Genomic DNA, 19,566 nt, shown 5'->3' with positions numbered 1-19,566 from the left:
AAGCACCCCATCACGTTTCATTTTCATTCTCTTCATCATCCTCCAAAAGTTTTAGACTCTTGTTTTCACTCATCACACATTGGGGGGCTTGCGGCTTGTGCGAGCTCAACCAGCAAATTATCCTCAGTATTACAATCTTAGTGTCTATCATTATAAGTGGCCCCTGTCAGTGCATCCTTCTCTCCCCTCTCAACCTCACGCACCATACCGTCCCTGTGGCCCTTGAGCTGCTTCCCATGGGAACCTGGTATACATCCGCCCAGTCCACCTCACCCAAGTACTGATCACCTGTTGGAACTCCAATCTTCTCTTCAGCCCAGTGGGTTGGCTCTAGGACTCTGCCCAGATCCCCAACTTGCATTTTGGCGTCTGGTATTTCGCAATCATCTTTCCTCCTTCTCCCTCAGGCGTTGTATGATATTTGTGTATATATCCTCGCAGGCAATCATGGAAGTGCAGATCCCACCCATCTGAGAACCCATTAACTATCTACATCAAACATACCATTCGGTGACAATGCTAACATGATCTACACAGACCCTCGTTCTCTTCGGTTGAGATAAAAGATGTCATACCTATCGATCTTCGTCCTTCATTCGCTATGCTTGCTGAGCAGGTGGGATAGTCAATGCGCGATGTCCATGCTGATGAGCCCACTTCAACTTCGACTCGCAACTTTCCATCGGCTGTTACCTGGTCTTCTAACAATCTTCGGCTCTGTCCCTCCGGTACTTCTCTCGATATTCTCTTCCCGCACATCCGGCGTTCTGGTCGTTCCTACTTCAACATCACAGTCATGATACGCGCATCTGATGCAATTCCTTGGCATGGTATAGCGTACTTCTCTTGCGGATACCCCCATTGCGTGGACATGAAGAGGAGGATAGGATACTCTGGCGTTTGCACTCTCCTGCTTTGTATCTCGGTTCTTCTTCCAGGCTGGCCATATAAGCGATGCGTTCTCCTGCGTTTGCGACCTGTTCTCCCTGCGGTTGGCCATATACGCGATTCCCTCCCATGCGCTACAACTCGGTCTTCTTCTCCGCCCTGGACATATTCGCGATTCCCTCTCTTCCCTATCCTCGGTTTCTACTTGGAGGAGGCTTGGCGTTATTAGACGCGTGTACACATTATTCTCCTATCACATCACTGCGAACCTGCGTTGCTTTTATCGGTGATTGCGTATGCTATGCGGTTACGACGGCTAAGACATCATGACACCTTCACGAGGATGGTTCAATTTGCGTTTGTCTTGGGGGATGGGAAATGGGCGCGTTTGAAACAACTCGGTGGCACTTACTGGTGGCATGGGGTGTTGCTGCTTTCGGTGTTCACCATGGTTTTCTACTTGCATGCTTTCCTCTTTCTTCGATAGGTCCGACGACTGCCGTCCTGAGTCTTCATGAGCGGGGTTCGTCTCCAATCCTGATTTTTCTTGCGGCTGCCCTTATGTTAGGGCTCTGGTCTGTCTCCCTTTTCAATCACTTGGCTCGACGGCTGCTTCTTTCTTTTCATAGTTGGCTTGTTACAGGTACGCGACATTCTTCCTGGCCTCTGGGTAGCCCTGGCTTAATCACACTTCTCGCTAGCCATACGTCCCCTCTCTTTCCCGTTTTCTCGTCGTTCACGATGGTGATTTGGGCTCGAGAGCTTTTAATTGTACGATCCCGGCTGGGGCTGTCGTTTCTGCACTCTGATACTTCGAAAAGGGATTTTAAGCCGCGTATTTAGCCCTCACTAGAAATCGTTGCACTCTACCAAAATATAGCTTTGCCTGTAGTTAGCGAAATGATGCGCGGACGGTGTCCCTTGCAAAATGAGACTTGGGATGTGACGTGAGGAAAATGAATGGCCTGTAGAGACCCTGTCCAGCCTCTTGGGTAGCTTGGTATCAAGAGCTACTCGGTGCACGACGAACACCAATTTGTCCGTACGTAGCTGTGGATCGCTTGAGATTCATCCATTTATCGAATCTTCAGCTCTCCAGTAAATCTTACGCTCCCACCCACGGTGTACACTCCCTTCCCACCTACGCTGGCAGAAAGAGTCACAGGAAAAATGAACACTCATGCCGCCGAATCTCACTCAGCGCGACCCAACCAGCCGAATCCAGAAGCCGGCCGTCCACCACCCCCTCCTCCAACGAACGAACGAACAAGCAAATAGATGGCAAAAGGGGGTCCTTGTAAGTAACAGTCAGTCCCAAGGCTTCCGCTAGTCTTCCGAGTGTGAGTGTGAGTGTGAGTGTGATTGTGATAGGTAGGCCAACCAACTAACTCCTGGCCATTAGACAGACAAGTGGATGTCCTTATCGTTAGAGGTCTGCACTTGGATGGTTTTGATGCTGGGTGGGTGGGGTAGTGAGTGGGTGAGGTTCGACGAGTAAGGTGAGGTGAGGTGAGTCAAGAAGTAAGTGAGTGAGTGAGTGAAGAAGTAGTTTTTAAAATGCAGTAGATAATGGTAATTAATGGCAAGTCCTTGCTTGATTGGGATTGATGCTGTGGATACCGATTACCTTGGTTGCTTCGATTTGGTACGTACATGTGCAACGTACATGCTTAGTTCACTTGCTCTCTTTCTCTCTCTCTCTCTCTATCAGGGAACGAATTGGAACGGAATGGAACGGACGTCGCTGGTCTGAAATCATGAGGTTCAACAGAACAGAACAGAACAGAACAGAACAGAACAGAATAGAGCTGAACAGACATGGTAGGGTTGTGAATGAATGAATAGCAGTCGGTATTCTATTTCTATTCTGGGGGTATTCGAAACGCCACGACTCCCGCGGGCAAGCACTCTCTCCCTCACTCGGTGTGCTATACTCTACTCTACTATACGATCTATTCACGCATCTACTTCCGGACTTTCCTGGCATGCTTCACGAGGTTCTCAATCACGCCCTCGAAGGCCTCCCTGTCGCCTATCTTCTCGTCGGTCCGCTTCTTCCAGTACTCCAGCACCTCCTTGGCCGTGCCCTGCATCTCCTCCAGCTTGGCGACGTGCGCCTTCAGCTCCTCGGCGGTGAGGCCGTCCAGGGCCTCGTCGGTGAAGCTGCACAGCTGCCTGGCGGAGATGAGATCCAGCTGCGGCGCCGGCGGTGGGCCCCGTCTCCGCTTCGAGTCCGAGCGGGAGGGCTTGCCTTGAGAGTCGACGGAGGTGCTGGATGCGTTGCCGTCGCTCTGCTTGAGGCGGGAGATGGAGCGGGAGTCGCTGGAGGTGCGCGGGGAGCCCGAGGCCGGGTTGAGGTTCATGGAGGGAAGGATGAGCTTCTTTTGTTTGGAGGCGGGCAGGATCTCGTCGAGGTCGACGGGGACGCCGAGGGAGACGAGGAAGAGCCGGCGGATCCGGGACCGGATCCAGTTGGGTGGCTGTAGTGGGGGAGGAGCTACGAGTTGGGACCAGAGGGATGCGCTTCGTGGTGTGAGGAAGATGGGATGTTCGGCTGTTACGGGTGGGAGGACGGAGGCGTCGATTGAGTCCGCGGGGAAGAGGGCGTTCATGTAGGACTCTGTTGCTGCTTGGACTTCTTCTGGGGAATCGAGGTCTGCAAAGTCGAGTACGGGCTGGGAGCGGGTCAGCGAGGGGGTCACTTGTTTGGTGTACGGCAGAGGTGTGTGTAAAAAGCTGTATAATTTGCTACTTACAAATGACGGTGTTACTGGAATAGACTGTGGTGGAGGTGGAGCTGGTGCTGCCTCCTGGAAATCATCCCCAAAATCACCAAACTCTGCATCTTCCTCTCCCTCTTCAAAATCATCGAAATCGTCTCCAAACCCACCGTCCGACCCATCCTCTGCCTCGTCATACTCAGCCGCAGCATCAGCAGCAGCAGAAGCAGGTGCCCCCTTCTTCCCAGCCGCAGATGACTTCCGCCTCGCGTGGTTTATGATTGGGGACCTAGCAGCAGGAGACGTTGGCGACCCTGAACCGGTCAATCGCTCTGAAGTGCACGCAAGCAAAATGCCCTTACCTGGATCGTCTTCCCCGACTTCCTCCACGATGTCCGGCTCTGCGTCCCCTCTCCGTAGCTCGTATGCCTTGGTTCCTGGGACTTCGCCGTGGCGAGGGCTGGAGTCTATTTTCTCGACCCTGGTCAAGGGGATCGGAAGGTCGCCAGGGGTGCTGTTGGCCCGAGATCTGATGCTGGATGAGCGACTGCGGTCACTAGATCCAGATTTCACTACGAGGTCTGGCACAGCGTCTGCGGCACGCAGGTCGTGAGCCAAAGTTCCTGGCACCTCCCCATGGCTTGGAGTCTCGGGGTCGATTTTCTCCACTATCATTAGCGGAATTGGATGCCCGCCAGTAGGGGTAAGAGGGCTAGAAGGCTTGCTGTCGGGAGCGTTGAAATCGGGACTTCTAGCGTCTGGGATAACGGCGATCTCATCCGGGGCGGCATCCTGCTCTCTCAAACGGTAGGCCTCGGTGCCAGGTTCCTCTCCGTAGCTGGCCTCGTCGTCGACTTTCTCGACGCGGGTGTGAGGAATGGGCGAAGCGGCACCGTCAGCGGTTGGAGATTCAAGTGGATCGAGACCAGACTGGGCATCAGAGAAGTGGTCTTCGGATTCTTCGGATGATTCTGCGTGCACCCAGTCAATACTTGAACGGCATACAAAATGTGGATCGTTACCTAAGTCGTGGGCCCCTGGGTCATCGATTGATTTCGCCGGTGGCTCCAGACGCTCTTCACGGTCGTCTGGCATGGCTACGTGTGTGAAAGAAATATAGAGTGAAGCCAAATAATCTGTCTGCTGAATTGCCCAAGTAAAGAGTTTTTTTATGCCAGAAGAAGCGGCCCGGACCGGTCTCCTCTATTTGCTTTGGTGTTGTTGTTGTTGTTGTTGTTGGCGACGGTCAATTCCCCTTTGACCAGCAAGTTCCTGAGCTCTCTAGCCCAGGCCACCAGGCGCCAACCACCCAGATCCCCAGCCCGCCTAAATCGCGCTAAAAATATTGTCAATAGCTTCAACGCGCTTTTCACTCATAGCAACCGAAAGCGCTCTGTCCACTCACCAACTCACCTCCCGGAATTGTCGCGGGGTTTTTTTTTTTTCGCATATCGAGCTTTCAGAAGTTACACTTCAAGTTGCACCCACCCACAGTTGGTTTCTCTCGCTTTCCCCAAAGCTTTTCCGTCGCTCAAGGAACAGCAAACTGACGTGAATACCCAGGGCGCCAACCAACAATCCAAGAACGTAACTACACGATAATCGAGAATGGCGAATACTGGGAAGCCGACCTTTAGCTTTGGCGGAGCGGCTGGCGCCGGTAATGGTCAAAGTCCTTTCCCTAGTTCTGGCTCTACACCAGGTAGCTCTACACCAGGTACTGCATCTCCCTTCGGCGCATCGCAAACAGCTGCTACGTCAAAGCCAGCAGCAACAGGAGGACTATTTGGTACTACTACAGGAGGATCGATATTGGGCATGTTTGGAACCTCTACGGCTGGAGCTACGCCATCCATATTTGGCCAAACACCAGCTTCCAATCTTGGATCTGGCACACCAACACCGAGTCTTGGAGGAACCCCCACAGGAGGAGGAGGAGGCTTGTTCGGTGGCCTGGCAACAGGGGGCAGTGGAACTGCTGGTGGCATGTTTGGTGGGGGAGCGGGCGCATCCAACACCTCTTCTCTTGGAGGTCCAGGTGGTTTTCAATTTGGCCAGAATAAGGACGGTAAAGCTTCGACAACAGCAGCGACCGAGAACAAAACATCGTCCTCAGGATTGTCTTTTGGCAGCAACTTCGGCAGTAATGCTGCTAACAAGCCTGCCTCCTCGAGCTTCTTCACCAGTACTCCTCCTGCGAGCGCAACAACACCATCCAAGCCGTTATTCAATATCGCAAACTCAACTACCCCCGCCGGTCCTCCGCCAACAGATAAGCAAGCTCCGAAGTCTCTCTTTGGAGCTGGTGGTCAATCATCTTTTGGTGGTTTTGGAACATCAAAGACCAGCGATTCGACTTCTACCCCCGCATCTACAAGCTCCCTATTCCCGCCTGCAGGAGCTACGAGTGGTGCAAGTAATTCATTGAAAACGGCAGCTCCCACTACTTCTTCTGGTACAGGAACAGCTCCAACTCCCGCCCCGGCCTCTCAAGCTTCCAAGTCTCCATTCAGTTTCCCGGGAACCAACACACCGGCCAGCACACCGGGCACCCAAACCTCATCTACCAGTTCAGCTCCTGCAGGCGGCCTTTTCAACAAGACCCCGGCCAGCAGTGCTGCTCCCAGTCTCTTTGGTCCAAAGCCTACCGCAACGTCTGGAGCTTCTTCCAACTTATTCGGTGCCGCAGCCACTACCACCACAGCACCAAGCTCTTCCACTCCGTCAATGTTTACAGGTCTGAAAGGCACAGCTCCTGCAGCTACCTCATCCGCAGCTTCTGCACCAGGCACTACTGCACCAGCGATCCCAAGTCTCTTTGCTGGCACTCAACCAACATCGGTTCCCTCAACCACTGCACCAGCTACTGGGCTCGGTGCTGGCCTGAGTGGCAATGCGGGCTCTGGGGCAGGCTTGGCTGGAACGCTGAGCAGTGGAGGGTCGGCTGGTCAGGGAGCTAGCACAACAGGAGGTGCAGCTACACTTGGAGCATCGACTTCTGGACCAGCTCCCCAAGCGTCCCGTCTCAAGAACAAGACGATGGACGATATCATTACTCGCTGGGCCTCTGACTTGTCAAAGTATCAAAAGGAGTTTCAAGAGCAAGCAGAGAAGGTAGCTGCTTGGGATAGGCTGATGGTTGAGAACGGCGACAAGATCCAGAAGCTGTATCTGAAGACGTATGATGCCGAGAAGCAGAGTACAGAGATTGAGCGCCAGCTCGCCAATGTTGAAAGTCAACAAGAGGAGTTAGCCATTTGGCTCGATCGGTATGAGGGAGAGGTTGATGAGATGTTTCAGCGCCAAGTTGGACAGGGGGAGACTCTTCAGGGCCCGGATCAGGAAAGAGAGCGAACCTACAAGCTTGCTGAAAAGTTGACTGACAGACTTGACGATATGGGCAAGAACCTTTCGAGTATGATTGATGCCATTAACGACGCCTCTACCACTTTGAGCAAGACCAGCAAGGCCGATGATCCTGTAAGTCGAGGCCCACTCTCCAAGGTTGTAGATGCATGCTTACTTTTCAACAGCTATCACACATCGTTCGGGTTTTGAACAGTCATCTTACGCAGCTGCAGTGGATCGACGAGAACGCAACCGCCCTGCAAACCAAGATTGCCGAAACACAAAAGGCCAGTCAAAACATTGGATCAAATGGTGGTGGGTACAGAGGGCCTGAGAGCGATGCCGCAGAGTCTTTCTACCGCTCCTTGCGTCGGTAGATCATAAGCAGCAGCGTGTGACATTCTTTTCAGGTTGGCGTTTCGGCACTTAATGTGACATTCTGAGGAATTCAGGGTTGGGTAGGGCAGGTAGCATATGTATGGTGTTCAGCCCAGACACTGAATTTGAGACGGTAACAGCACCCTTTAGTAGAGAGGAGTTGCATACATGGGACGAAGAAACTGTACTATAGTCAGAAATTGGAGATGCTAACATTCCAATGAATCGAAGACACAAGTCATTTCTGTCTGTCCTTGATGTTTGATTTTCCCCTAGTCTTGTGCTGGGGTGCCGTAAATCAACGAATACTTGTATACAACCAAACCAACCCATCGCTCGCGCATTCCTCATCTCACCCGCCCGAGTTCAGCAGCTATTCAGGCCGAAACCACCCCAATGACAGAGCCATGCCTAGTGCTCCTCGCTGCTGCTGCCGCGTCTGCTCGATATCTCGTCACTGTAGCACATAGATATTAGTCCTCGTTCCATTGCTTTATTGCACGTGTGTTTAGGTAGACATGTATCTGTCTGTGTATAGGTATGGGCAAAGGTAAAGGTATAGGTATAGGTAAAAGCGTAAAGATGGGTATGTAAAAACGGGGGTAATGGTTGACGCCTCGCTCACATGTGCTTCTCGAGCTTCTTCAGGTGCTCATACTGCTCGGCCAGCTTCTTCTTGAGGTCCATCAGCTTCTCCTTCTCACGCAGGCGGATGGCATAGTCCTCGTTGGCCTTCTCGCGCTTGGTGAAGGCGTCGCTGTTTCGATGGACAGATGGACCATGTCAGCTTTTCTTGTCTTCAAAACTGCTGGCAGGACTTGGATAGGTAAGGAAGCGGAAATCGGACGTACCCAGCAGCAGCGCCACCTGCACGAGCAGCGCCCGTGTCGCCGCCGGCCATAGCTCGAGTGGTGGTAGAGAAGGCGGCGCGCGATGGGCGAACAGCCTTGGAAAGAGATTGTCTGTACATGGTTTTGGGATTCTGATTTGCGGAGTTGTGGAGAGGGAGAGGGTGTGTGCGAAGTAGTGAGTCTGGTACTGTGAAAGGTGGTTGGAAGAGAGGTTTAGTCTTTAGATGCCGAGCTTGCGCCGGGTTGCAGCAGCAGCAAAACAGGCCACTCTGCTTGGGTTTTGGCTGCGAATTTCGTCATGGCAAAGGTAAACAAACACGTGACGATTTGCTCTGGTTTGCTGCTGCTGCATCAGAGATGCACGCACTGATTATTGTCCCGAGGATTCCGATGAGGCTCTGCTCTTTATTGCCTATACATGAAGCCAAGTGACCATCATCTTCCACTCCAGCATCTTATTATAAACAGAGTTTTATTCAAGGGGGCGGACTGCACTGAGCGTCATTTGCGGCGAAAGCGATAATGATTGCGTAGCTAGCACTGCCACAATGTCTCTAATTGTTCTGTTCTGTTCTGCACAGGATGAACTTCGATAAGGGAGATGAAGAGAAGAGTGCGGCAACGAAAGGATATTTGGGGTATCCCTTAATTACATCCATCATGTTACAACCAGGCGATCAGAAGGGAAGCATGAACGCAGGGATCTGCCTCGTCGCCGCTGCGACAGTCTGCCCTGCTCTGTAGAGGGTCAGCGAAGTCGTGCAATAACCTAGTATCCGAGTGTAACTTGTTAACATCTGCTCTAAATACAGATTGCTTCCTAACCCTCTTTCTCTTGGAGAGAGAAGTCGGTCGAACATCCAGCCAGCTCTTGCCTCTTGCCTCTTGCCTCTCTTGCTTCCTTTACCTTCTTCCTTTCTTATCGTGGTAAATAAAGCCAGAGGAGAAATCTATAACAACAATACAGTATCAACTCTCAATCCAATCTTCTTGCGAACAGAAAGGCCGGTGATCTTAAGCTGTCGTAGGCAATCCGACATAATCCGGCTGGCCAATTTCAGGCGTGAACGAAGTGTCGATTGTTGTTGTTATTGTCAAGGCGCATCGCTTCTTTCCCTCCACTCTAAAACCACGCTAGTCGTAAAGGGCGAGCGACCAGGACTTCATTGCTTCCCGCTTCCACCTCCTCCGACTTCCATCCTCCAAACTACAACCTCACACACACGTCGCATACCCCGAATCTACACCTACGATCCCACATTCCCGGTCCCCTTAAGTACGCACAATTAAACAAACAAATACCCTTCCTTCTCAAGCCTGGTGAGTCCTTGGCCTCCTATTTGTTATCCCTTCTTTGCATCTCCCTTCCCCGCCGCGCCAGATCATCTCGTTCCAGAGTTTGGAGTCACCATTCAGCACTCAGCACTCAGCACTCAGCACTCAGCTCCCAGTACCTAACACTCCGGCGATGTGGCTCATTCAATCGATCTGTCTGCGAACATGCATCGCAGTCTCTGGACATGTTCCGAGGAGCCTTCGAGACGTCTGCGCCCACCCCTCTCCCTGATTGAGGGGTATCCTTCAATTCCCGGAATCATTTGCGTAGCATACATTGCCAACGGGCAAATGGCAAATGGCAGATGGCAAATGGCAAATGGCAAATAACCGCATTGCATCCATCCAAATCAGCCACGGAGTCTGGGCTTTCGAAGATGAGCGCGTCATTTAGCGCCTGAAGAGCCTCGATCACCCAAGTGGCCCGACCGCTCACATTCACCTCCACCTCCACATCGCACCTACCCAATTCAATCCTCTTCGATCTCTCCACGTCTCTTCTACTTGAACCTTCTAATCTGTTCACACACACCTGGCTAACTACAACCTCTACACAGACTTCGCACAACCGCAACCATGGGTTACGAAGACTCCGTCTACCTCGCCAAGCTTGCTGAGCAGGCTGAGCGTTACGAAGGTTAGCACAAATCGAATCGCAGCCGCAATTAGAATTCTACTGAAGGTCACACAGAAATGGTGGAGAACATGAAGTCCGTTGCCTCTGAGGACCAAGAACTCTCCGTCGAAGAGCGCAATCTCCTGTCCGTCGCCTACAAGAATGTCATTGGTGCTCGCCGTGCCTCGTGGAGAATCGTTACCTCGATCGAGCAAAAGGAGGAGTCCAAGGGCAACTCTACCCAAGTCACCCTCATTAAGGAGTACCGTCAAAAGATCGAGGCTGAGCTCGCCAAGATCTGTGAGGATATTCTCGAGGTTCTGGACAAGCACTTGATTCCTTCTGCTAAGAGCGGAGAGTCCAAGGTCTTCTACCACAAGATGTATGTTGATCCGCCAGGATCTGGTGACACCTCTACTGACGCTCTGATTACAGGAAGGGAGATTACCACCGATACCTCGCTGAGTTTGCCATTGGTGACAAGCGTAAGGAGTCTGCCGACAAGTCTCTTGAGGCTTACAAGAACGCCACCGAGGTTGCTCAGACCGATCTTGCCCCAACACACCCAATCCGCCTCGGTCTTGCCCTCAACTTCTCTGTCTTCTACTACGAGATCTTGAACTCCCCCGATCAAGCTTGCCACCTTGCCAAGCAAGCCTTTGATGATGCCATTGCTGGTAATTATCCCTTGTCATCTGTACATCTGTGAATCACATCACTGACAGCCGCAGAACTTGACACCCTCAGCGAAGAGAGCTACAAAGACTCCACCTTGATCATGCAACTCCTCAGAGATAACTTGGTAAGCCGATGTTGGGGATTCAATTTGGACTTCAGTTAACCATGACTTCAGACCCTTTGGACTTCATCCGAGGCCGAGCCAACCGCTACCGAGACCGCTGCCGCACCTGCCGCCGAGTCAAGTGAGGCTGCACCAACGGAGCCCAAGGCTGATGCTGAGTAGAAGAGGTATCCAGGCGTTGATGTTTGGCACAAAACGGATACACTCAATGTGGGCTGGGGGGGTATGGCACGTTTAGCAGCAACTGGAACCAAAAAGACCGGGGGAGGGCGATTACATGAACAGGGGTTTTTCAGGACTTCGATTCGCAACCTTTTTTTGCCCTTTTGCGATGGTTTTAGACTCTAATGCCAGACCTGTACTTACCCTTTCTTCCTCTTGATCTCCCCCTGCCTGTCTTCCTGGTCGTTCTGGCATCTCGATACAGTCCATGCTCTTCGTTTTTCCACGATTGATGCAGCTGCGCATATGATTATCTTTTTAGTTGGTTTGGCTGAGACTGGCTGGCTGCTTTTCTAGGAGGCTTTTTTAGTTTCGCGGGGGGAGGTACAACTAGAAACAAAAGACAACCATATCAAATACTTGATTGATATCTGTGCATCTGTGTATTCGAGCGATGCTATCAACCTGAGATTGCTGATAGATATAGAAAGGGGAGGGGACATGAGATGAGGTGGGATAGAGGTCAGTCAGTCAGTACTTTGTTTCATTTTATGCTGAATACAATTGATCCATCAGTCAAAGAGAGAGAGCATTGCTCATCATCTTGGAACAAGAAACAAGGAACCAGAGCAACCCACCCAGCCAGCCAGCCAGTCTTTGACCGCGAACTGGATTTAGAAAAGAAAATACCCCCCCCCCCCCCCCCTCTCTCTCTCTTCGTCTATCCTTTTCCCTTTCCCCATCTCTATCCTCCTCGGGTCATTTCGGTTGCTTACTACAGACGGAACTTGGCGGCCTGCGTACGTACCTTATTTACGAGATGCTAGATTCATGGATTTATGTTAAATCTTGATGGCCTACCTAGGTACTTAGATACCTTACCTACGCCATGGCTCTCTGGTGGGTATATGTGGCCGAAACGAAGGTTGTGTATAGAAGTTGTGTGTGTGTGTGTGTGTGTGTGGATGGATGGTGTACCTTTTTTTCTTTTTTTCCCTTTCTTTCTTTCTTTCTTTCTTTCTTTCTTTCTTTCTTTCTTTCTTTCTTTCTTTCTTTCTTTCTTTCTTTCTTTCTTTCTTTCTTTCTTTCTTTCTTTTTCCGTTTCGTCCCTGGCTGGGTGAGAGGGTGGGTGGGAGAGAGAGGGAAGAGGAGGACTCTCCCGTCTGTCGGCTTTGGTTTGATCTGATCTATTTTGAAATGGAGAGCAGAGGGGGACTCTTTTTGACGTGGAGGTTGATAAGTAGGTAGATAGATAGGGTGGAAGGAGGGAGTGAGTGAGGGTTATCCATCCATCTGTTCACTGTTGAGGTTGCTTGCGTTGGGCTTTGCTCACTCACGGTTTCTCTTTTTCTTTTTCTCTTCTTTCACAATTTATTTTGCTTTTGCTTTGCTTTGCTTTACGTTCCCTGTTGCTCTGGGATATATGTATACGCAGAGGAGGGAGGGAGGGAACAAAGGAAGGAAGGAAGGAAGGGGAGAGGAGTTACTGACATAAGTTACATACCTATATATCGCAGATCTGCTAGCTACCCATCTAGCTCCTCTATCAAGTCGGTCTTATCCCCTTCACGCTTTTTTCATTCAAACAGAAATATTTATAACAATCATTACATGACTCACTTAACATCATATCACAAACCACTGGAAACTTTACAATAAGCCATCTATCTGTTTGGTCATTCTTTTGACTTTGATTTTTCATAATTTCTTGATTCGTTCTGTGGCAATTGATTCTCCAATCATCTGTATGTAGGCAAGGTCGATCGATCTAATAAAGGGTCGTGAAGGTTCCTCATCCATGATAAAATAGCCCGCCGAGAACGAAACGCAGACCATCCCTCTAGACAAAGTAAGCCAGACCCAGACCCGTTCGTAGAGTAAAAGCGAAAAACGCAGCTATCCACATCGTCTCATCGTTCCCAGCAGCAAAGAGTAGGTTAGGTAAGCAAGCCAACACCAATACCCAAACAAGAATAAGCAGACATGACCAGCTGGCACGAACATGCAACCACCATCCAGCACTGCAGAGCTAACATCCTTATACCGAGAACGACAAGGAGGATGTCAGATACAAGCGAGCACTCCTTCAATCACCCGACAACGCCAATGCCAACCCCATTTTCATATGCTTCATAGACGCCGAATTTAATGCAAGAACGTAGAGCATAGTACAGCATGATCCCAACATGACAACACATTTCAATTCACAAACCCGACGACACCTTGCGCGAAGAGTTGATACTCCCGATCCTCCCACTTGTCTTTCGGACACCGATAGGCTTGTCAGCACATCGCGATCCATCGCCGCTTCGCTTCGCGCTTCCGCGGACTTTGGCAAGAGTGCTGGAGCCGCTTCCTGACTTAATAGTCCCAGGAGTCTTTGGTCGAGGACCGGCGCCGATATTCTCAATATCGTTGCTGCTGTCATTGTCGACGGAGGTGTATATCGTGGTCGTGGTGTGGCTAATGCTGCGGCCTGTGGGAGATCGTGAGGACTTGCGGCTGCTTCGCATGCGGAATTGGATCTCATCCTCTCCGTCTGGGTCATCGTTCGATGAACGGTGGATAGAGATCACTTCGGTTTCCCGTTGTAGCACGTGATCAGCCTCTTCGGTAGTACTGTATGAGATGTTGCGGCTGTATGGGTGGTGGCGGTCGGCAGCTGTTCGGCTAGTCTTTCTAGGTTGACCTGGGGTCGGGGCTGGCAAGCAGTCGTCTTGGACACCAATACTACTGTTACGCTCGTTGTCAACTTCACCGAGTGGTGACCGTCTGCTTCCGTTCGGAGGAGTAGCAATTTGTTTGCCGATTAAGTATTGTTTCTGAGAGTTCCTGGTCGGTGTGTGTGGTGCCATGCTGGCCATCTTCTCCTTCATTTTGATCTCGAACTGTTCCTCAAGCCACCACTCGCGGAAAATACCTTGGTTCAGATGCAGCCAATGTTGCTGGGGGCCAACAACCATACCGGGTCGCATGAAGCGCATGTAGGCGATGATCTCGTTGGCAGTGAACGCATAGCGGTAGATCAGGTAAGCCCCAATGAGACAGCCAGTGCGTCCGAGTCCAGCTTTGCAGTGTACAGCAATACCTCTCTTCTTGACAGTAATCATCTCATGTGCCAGGGTAATGAACTTTCGAACGGTGCTGAGTGGGGGGCACGTTCCATCGTCGAATATCATGTCCAAGTGTTGGATGCCAAGAGCAGTAAAGTACGATGGCGAGTACAACTCGGAGTTTAGACGGACCACCAGGCCGATATTGCGCTCCACGAAGTGCTTGAGAACATTCTTGAATGGGCCCGGAAGGGTTGGATGAGCATCGACTGCCTCCAGAGTCGATGGTAATGTGGCATAGATAGGGGATGTCGGCGAGATGGGTGCTACAGGAGTGTGTTGTGGAGATGCAAATGCGAGGAAGTCCGGAGTCAACCAATTGAAATCGCCCTGATCCACTCTCTCGTATCGCTCATACTCCTCGAGGTCGAATTGCGGCAGAGCGCAAAATCCTTGTTCCTTTGCCCGCCACACACCGTAGACAACATCCTGTACTGTGATTCCATAATCTGCTTGACTGTATCCTGCATCGCGGAATGGCATGAGAGGTGGGTCGGCTTGGGCAATGGGCGCAAGAGCTAGATGGGGAGCCCAAGCTTGGATGAGGACCATGTAAGCCGCCAGCAGACAGGCCGCGTTTGCTCGGCCTAGATAGATATATATATATTAGTTATTTGTTCTCTCCGGGGCAAAGAATCGCAATCTCACTCCGCGCGTCCGCCTTGCTCCAGAAAACCACGGGCCTGCTCTTGTTCTCGGGCGCCCCTAAGATATCATGGAACTGAACGGCAAATCGGTACAAGTGGCCAATGTGCAATGGTCCAAAATCGTGGTGGAAGGCATTGTATAGGAGGGTGTCGTCGATCGAGAAGTAGCATGGAGGAGTGCGATCCCGCTCTGAGAGAACGGCCGCGGGCCCATCGACAGCTCGTGCCGACCGCTTGCTCGGGGAGCGGCGCGATGGAGGAGGGTCGGGGTATGGGAAGAGGGTGTCGGCGGAGGGAGGAGTGGTGTAGGCAGCTAAATACAATCGATCTGTGACTTTTAGCACTGTTCTGGGAAGGATAGCGGGCGCATGAGCTGGCGGGCGGACACAATGGTATGCGCTGAGCTTTTCGGGCTCTGCTAGGGCCACATGGACTGCCCGCGCAGCTCTGCGAAGATGCAGGAAAGAAAATGATGTTGTTTCGGATTGGGTGGCTCACCAGGTATGTACTCGATTATCTGGCCGTACTTGACAGCGGGAGTCATCTTGAGGTGCGATGCGATGCAGGTACGATATTGATACGGTACCCGAGGGCAAAGGAGAGAGTCGTGGTCGCCGTTGCGAATCTTCTGGAGGGCAATGTCGTGGGTTTGTGTGCGCGGGGATGTTGATGTTGATGTTGTTGCGATTTGCCGTTGTTTATTTATCGTTATGCCGAACTTCTGACTCGTGAACTACCGCAGAGTGGGTAAAAGTAAGGTGGTCTCCAGCTTCAAACAGGAACTGGAACTGGTCGCAGTGCCGTGTAGAAGGATAAGGCCGAGTAGAAATACTGATCGCTATCGAAGCAGTGTGGGTGTGGACAGAAGCAGAGACAGATATCCCTTTCTTTGCCTTTAATGTTGAGGATAGGGAGGATGGGATTGTTTGGAATTTGAAGTTGAGTAAGGAGTAGATAGATAGCTTAAAGTCGCTGGAAGAGGCTAGTGCCACTTCCAAATCGCCATAGCAACCAGACCCACAGTCCCTCGATTGCGAAACTAACGGCTCCGGCGCATCCCCTCCCATCCCCATCTCATCCTATTCCCTGGAAATAAACGAGCCGGAGATCAATAATAATAAAGAGAGACAACCCCCGATAATCACCATGGCGACTGACCCTGACTTCCCTTGCTCACTGTTCGTGCCACTCACTCGCCACACTCACAACCCGTTTTATACAATTCCATTCCATCAGCAACTAACAAACCCCAAAAAACAGGACAGTCGACATTCCCCTCCCCACCGCCCGTCTCGCAACCGCCGCGCTCCAAGCGCTCCAAGTCGACAAGGAACTCTCCCCTCTCGTCCACCGCTGCTTTTCTACTCTCGCGCCCACAGACGCAATCACACAGACCACGGCAGCTTCTCCCGGGGTCGGAACAGAAGCCGAAGCATTAGCAGGAGAGAGGAGCGTGCTGCGGACAGAGTACAAAGCCACGACGAACCGCATGCTGAGGGTCGCCGTGAACGGGTTCATGGAGAGCTTGGGCCTGGTGCTGGGCATCATGGAGGAGCTGGACGTGGATGTCCTGGGCGTAGAGTCTCCATGACGGCCCTAGACCCTTCGTGACAGAAGGGTATCTTGCTAGGTGCTCGAAAGCACCAAGTGAATAACGAGGGTTGACTGCGCGGTCCTACCCTAGCGGGCTGGATAGGTCCCCTTGGTGTTGGTTAGGGGCCTAGTTGCTTAGGTAGCACCCGACCAACAAGTTCAAATGACACAAGTGCTGTCTGCTCGAGGCTACAACTCGGGGCGGAAGATTGCAGATGAAAGGGCGGAAGAAAAGGATTGGTCATCGTTGACAGAGCGCTGCTGCGGGGAGAGAAATATGAGATGTGAATGAATCCTACACTTCAGTATTATCTCCTGCCTATCCGTCGAGTACCAAATCATAGAGCACCATCAGCTCCAGGTGCCTGTGCAGTTAACACTTATTAGTTGAACATCTATTCCGATGAATCCCGCTGGTTCTGATTTCTCAACCAGTGCGGCTCTTTCTATTTCCCAGTATCCATGTCCAAAAATCATGAAAACTCTCTTGCTGGATCATTTAAATGTAAATGTTTACCATGTGCATGGATTCCTACTATTTACTCTTCCTTGCGGCATAACACTCAAACCAGGCTGTGTTTGAAAGATCCTCATTTTAGCCTGCAAGAAGCCCTTTCTTGAGAGAATTCTTGGTCATGTACTATTCGCAAACTCATCCAAGGTACGGCATAAAGTACCATGTCATCAAAAACGCATAATACGCCGTCCGACTCCCCACACCCAAGATTTGGTCAAATCTCCGGCCCATCTCTATTCACATAAAGCAAGCTCAGGTATCATAAACTTGAAAAACTCCAAGAAGACCACATGGCGAAAAAAAAAAAAAAAAAAAAAAAAAAACCTAATCCGGGTATATATTGGCCTATGCGAGCAACGCAGCAGCTCTTTCCTTCAATAGCTCCAACTCCTTCTCAGCTTCCTCCGCTCTCTGCTTGAAAGTTGCATTCTCGACGGTAAGAAACTTGATGAAATCGATGGCTTGCTCCACCGTGCTTGCCTTGCTGTTCGCGCTCTGGGCTGCCGATTTCCCATTGATGGCCTCGTTGCCATCTCCTGCTTCCCCACTTCCACTCTTCTCGCCTCCATTGTCTTTCGAATTACGGGGTAGCAGAGTCGCGATTTCTTGCAGTGCGTTGTTGATGCGATTTCGTCGACCTTGCTCAGCAATCTTGTGAGAAGTGCGCTTCGAGGTCAGGTTTGTAGAAAGGTCTGTCGGGTATGAGACTCCGGGTAGATACGTCCCTTCAAGAATGTTTTGGTAGTTTGACTTGGAGGCTGCGAGGAGCAGGGAAGCAGTGTCCCCGGACCCATTAGTTCCTCCAGGCAACAACGGTTTAATATTTGGTGATATTCGAGGAAGAATGGCTGGGGAAACAAGAGCAGAATTGCCGGTTCTCTTTTTCGAGGCACGAGTGGCGAGTTGTGGCGTCTTGCGGGTGTTTTCACTGGTTCCACTTGTTCCATTTATTGCATCAATCTGTGGACTTTGGCTGGATGCCGCAGTTTCTGGACGAGTGATGGCAGGTGATGGCAGGGAATACAATCCAGGTGTTTTGGCCCCAGAGGAGCTCAAGGCAGGTGTCATTTGGCCATCGCACTGGGTGTCAAGACGCGGGAGCGCAGGTCTGCTGTCCGCAGCTTCAGGCAGAGCAAATCCATCTATTCCAGGATCGTCCAGGTCCATATTTTTAGTGCTTCCAGGCTGGCCTACTGGGGGTGATTGAGTCAACCTCATGAGAGAGGCAGGGGTAGCAGGAGATTTGAGAACTAGTTGCTGGGCTCTTTTATTCCCTTTTTGAGCTTGGATGTATGGCGATGCTCGTGTAGACCCAGGAGCTGGTAACGGTGGTGGTGCCATATCGGACAAGTGCTCAGGAGAGATCGATCCATTTTCTGATTCCTCTGTGCTCGTTAAGGACGGCAATGAATTGCACTCTTTCGAGCGTGAAAGATGACTGTGGACTGGCTCCAAGATATCGCCCAGTGCCTGGAGCGGAATTTTTGTGGTGCTACTCTTCCTTCCCTTACGCTGCGGCTTCACAATCGGTGATTGCCGAATGGCACGAGCACTGCGAGGCTTCTGTGTATACTGTAAAGCTTTCCTAGTTGTCATTCTGGACAGCATAGCAGAACCGCCATGGGTGGGGTGGGCATCTGGATTCGTGTCAATCGGCGAGTTAGTGGCTCCAGAATGCCGTTGGTCGTAGACTGAGGGATACTCCGTCTGGGCGTGAAGTGCTGGGGAGCTCAAGGGGCTAAAGTAGGCGCCCGGGGCCGTATATTCAGGTATATTGAAGTGAGCTTCTAGAGGAGTAACGGCAGGAGATACCAATGGAGTGAAAGCGATCTACGAGCATAGTCAGAAAAATGCTATGCGACAAGAGCTGGTACAGACAGGTATTACCTCGTGCTCCTTGACATGCATCTGATACCTCTCAAAAATAGACTGTTGTTGATCAGGTTGCGTGTAATAGTGAGCGCTGCCTCCGTGCATCTCTACGCTATTTGGGGTCGGGGGAACCATGCGGCTTTGTGCATAGTAGTTCCTCTGTTGCTCTTGGAGATGCCTCTGCTGCTGCTCGTGCTTCTGATGCTGCAGAAATTGGATTTGAGCATCTAGTTCCGACAGTCTTGCGTTCACCCCATGTGTTTGCGCAAGAGGAGGTTCGTGGAAAGAAGAATGGCTTGATACAATTGCCATTGGTATCCGTTCCTGATTTGTGGTATCCTGACTCATTCCATATCCGTTGCCCATAAACGTATCCAGGGCGTCACCTCGTCCCTGATTTACCAGTGGCATGTCTTGACTATGTTGTTGATTGAAGTCCTGGTAGTCAAATTGGAGGGCGTCGCCTAGGTTGCTCATGCCCATGTCGAGGAACTGCTGGAATTCATCTGGGCCGACAGACAACGTTGGATCATGAGCCTCCCAAACAGCAGATGAATCCATTCTGGCTGACGGTGATGATCTCCGTAATCGTGTGTGTGAGTGAAGTGGAGGGCTTCGAGGCGGGGTCTCGCTGCCAATTGCTCGAGGGTGTAGTGGGGATAGAACGCAATTGCGATACGGAAGCTCAGTCCGCGTGGCTGTCGTAGCTGAAGCGCATTTGTTC

General features: G+C 51.3%; 7 protein-coding genes across 8 annotated transcripts; 3 read left to right on the top strand and 4 right to left on the bottom strand.

The window, feature by feature from the left end:
• Positions 1 to 2,852: 2,852 nt before the first annotated feature.
• On the bottom strand, positions 2,853 to 4,703 carry L3040_009200 (uncharacterized protein; the record flags this gene model as incomplete). Of its 2 annotated transcripts, XM_066155894.1 has the most annotated exons (5): positions 2,853 to 3,563; positions 3,645 to 3,897; positions 3,971 to 4,137; positions 4,185 to 4,579; positions 4,631 to 4,703. In XM_066155894.1, 5 exons carry the CDS (start codon positions 4,701 to 4,703, stop codon positions 2,853 to 2,855), a joined length of 1,599 nt encoding a protein of 532 aa, XP_066010175.1. The 2 variants fall into 2 exon arrangements, with proteins under 2 accessions (XP_066010175.1, XP_066010174.1); XM_066155893.1 differs by having other exon boundaries at positions 3,645 to 3,922; positions 3,971 to 4,579.
• A 513-nt stretch (positions 4,704 to 5,216) lies between these two features.
• L3040_009199 (uncharacterized protein) lies at positions 5,217 to 7,333 on the top strand (the record flags this gene model as incomplete). The annotated part of the gene is made up of 2 exons (XM_007290425.1): positions 5,217 to 7,088; positions 7,142 to 7,333. 2 exons carry the CDS (start codon positions 5,217 to 5,219, stop codon positions 7,331 to 7,333), a joined length of 2,064 nt encoding a protein of 687 aa, XP_007290487.1.
• Positions 7,334 to 7,745: 412 nt separating this feature from the next.
• L3040_009198 (uncharacterized protein) lies at positions 7,746 to 8,304 on the bottom strand (the record flags this gene model as incomplete). The annotated part of the gene is made up of 3 exons (XM_007290426.1): positions 7,746 to 7,791; positions 7,960 to 8,091; positions 8,186 to 8,304. 3 exons carry the CDS (start codon positions 8,302 to 8,304, stop codon positions 7,746 to 7,748), a joined length of 297 nt encoding a protein of 98 aa, XP_007290488.1.
• Positions 8,305 to 10,096: 1,792 nt separating this feature from the next.
• On the top strand, positions 10,097 to 11,100 carry L3040_009197 (uncharacterized protein; the record flags this gene model as incomplete). Its single annotated transcript, XM_007290427.1, has 5 exons — positions 10,097 to 10,157; positions 10,212 to 10,518; positions 10,572 to 10,813; positions 10,868 to 10,938; positions 10,990 to 11,100. 5 exons carry the CDS (start codon positions 10,097 to 10,099, stop codon positions 11,098 to 11,100), a joined length of 792 nt encoding a protein of 263 aa, XP_007290489.1.
• Positions 11,101 to 13,304: 2,204 nt separating this feature from the next.
• L3040_009196 (uncharacterized protein) lies at positions 13,305 to 15,404 on the bottom strand (the record flags this gene model as incomplete). The annotated part of the gene is made up of 3 exons (XM_007293930.2): positions 13,305 to 14,800; positions 14,862 to 15,188; positions 15,359 to 15,404. 3 exons carry the CDS (start codon positions 15,402 to 15,404, stop codon positions 13,305 to 13,307), a joined length of 1,869 nt encoding a protein of 622 aa, XP_007293992.2.
• A 602-nt stretch (positions 15,405 to 16,006) lies between these two features.
• Positions 16,007 to 16,451, top strand: L3040_009195 (uncharacterized protein; the record flags this gene model as incomplete). The annotated part of the gene is made up of 2 exons (XM_007293931.1): positions 16,007 to 16,038; positions 16,121 to 16,451. 2 exons carry the CDS (start codon positions 16,007 to 16,009, stop codon positions 16,449 to 16,451), a joined length of 363 nt encoding a protein of 120 aa, XP_007293993.1.
• An 864-nt stretch (positions 16,452 to 17,315) lies between these two features.
• On the bottom strand, positions 17,316 to 19,403 carry L3040_009194 (uncharacterized protein; the record flags this gene model as incomplete). The annotated part of the gene is made up of 2 exons (XM_007293932.2): positions 17,316 to 18,800; positions 18,858 to 19,403. 2 exons carry the CDS (start codon positions 19,401 to 19,403, stop codon positions 17,316 to 17,318), a joined length of 2,031 nt encoding a protein of 676 aa, XP_007293994.2.
• Between the last annotated feature and the right edge of the window lie 163 nt (positions 19,404 to 19,566).

The sequence above is a fragment of the Drepanopeziza brunnea genome, assembly GCF_022702325.1.
Source record: "Drepanopeziza brunnea f. sp. 'multigermtubi' strain 214-2 chromosome Unknown ctg19, whole genome shotgun sequence".
Taxonomy (NCBI): Eukaryota; Fungi; Ascomycota; class Leotiomycetes; order Helotiales; family Drepanopezizaceae; genus Drepanopeziza; species Drepanopeziza brunnea.
Note: the sequence above shows the minus strand (reverse complement) of the source record. Positions and strands in the feature narration are given on the sequence as shown.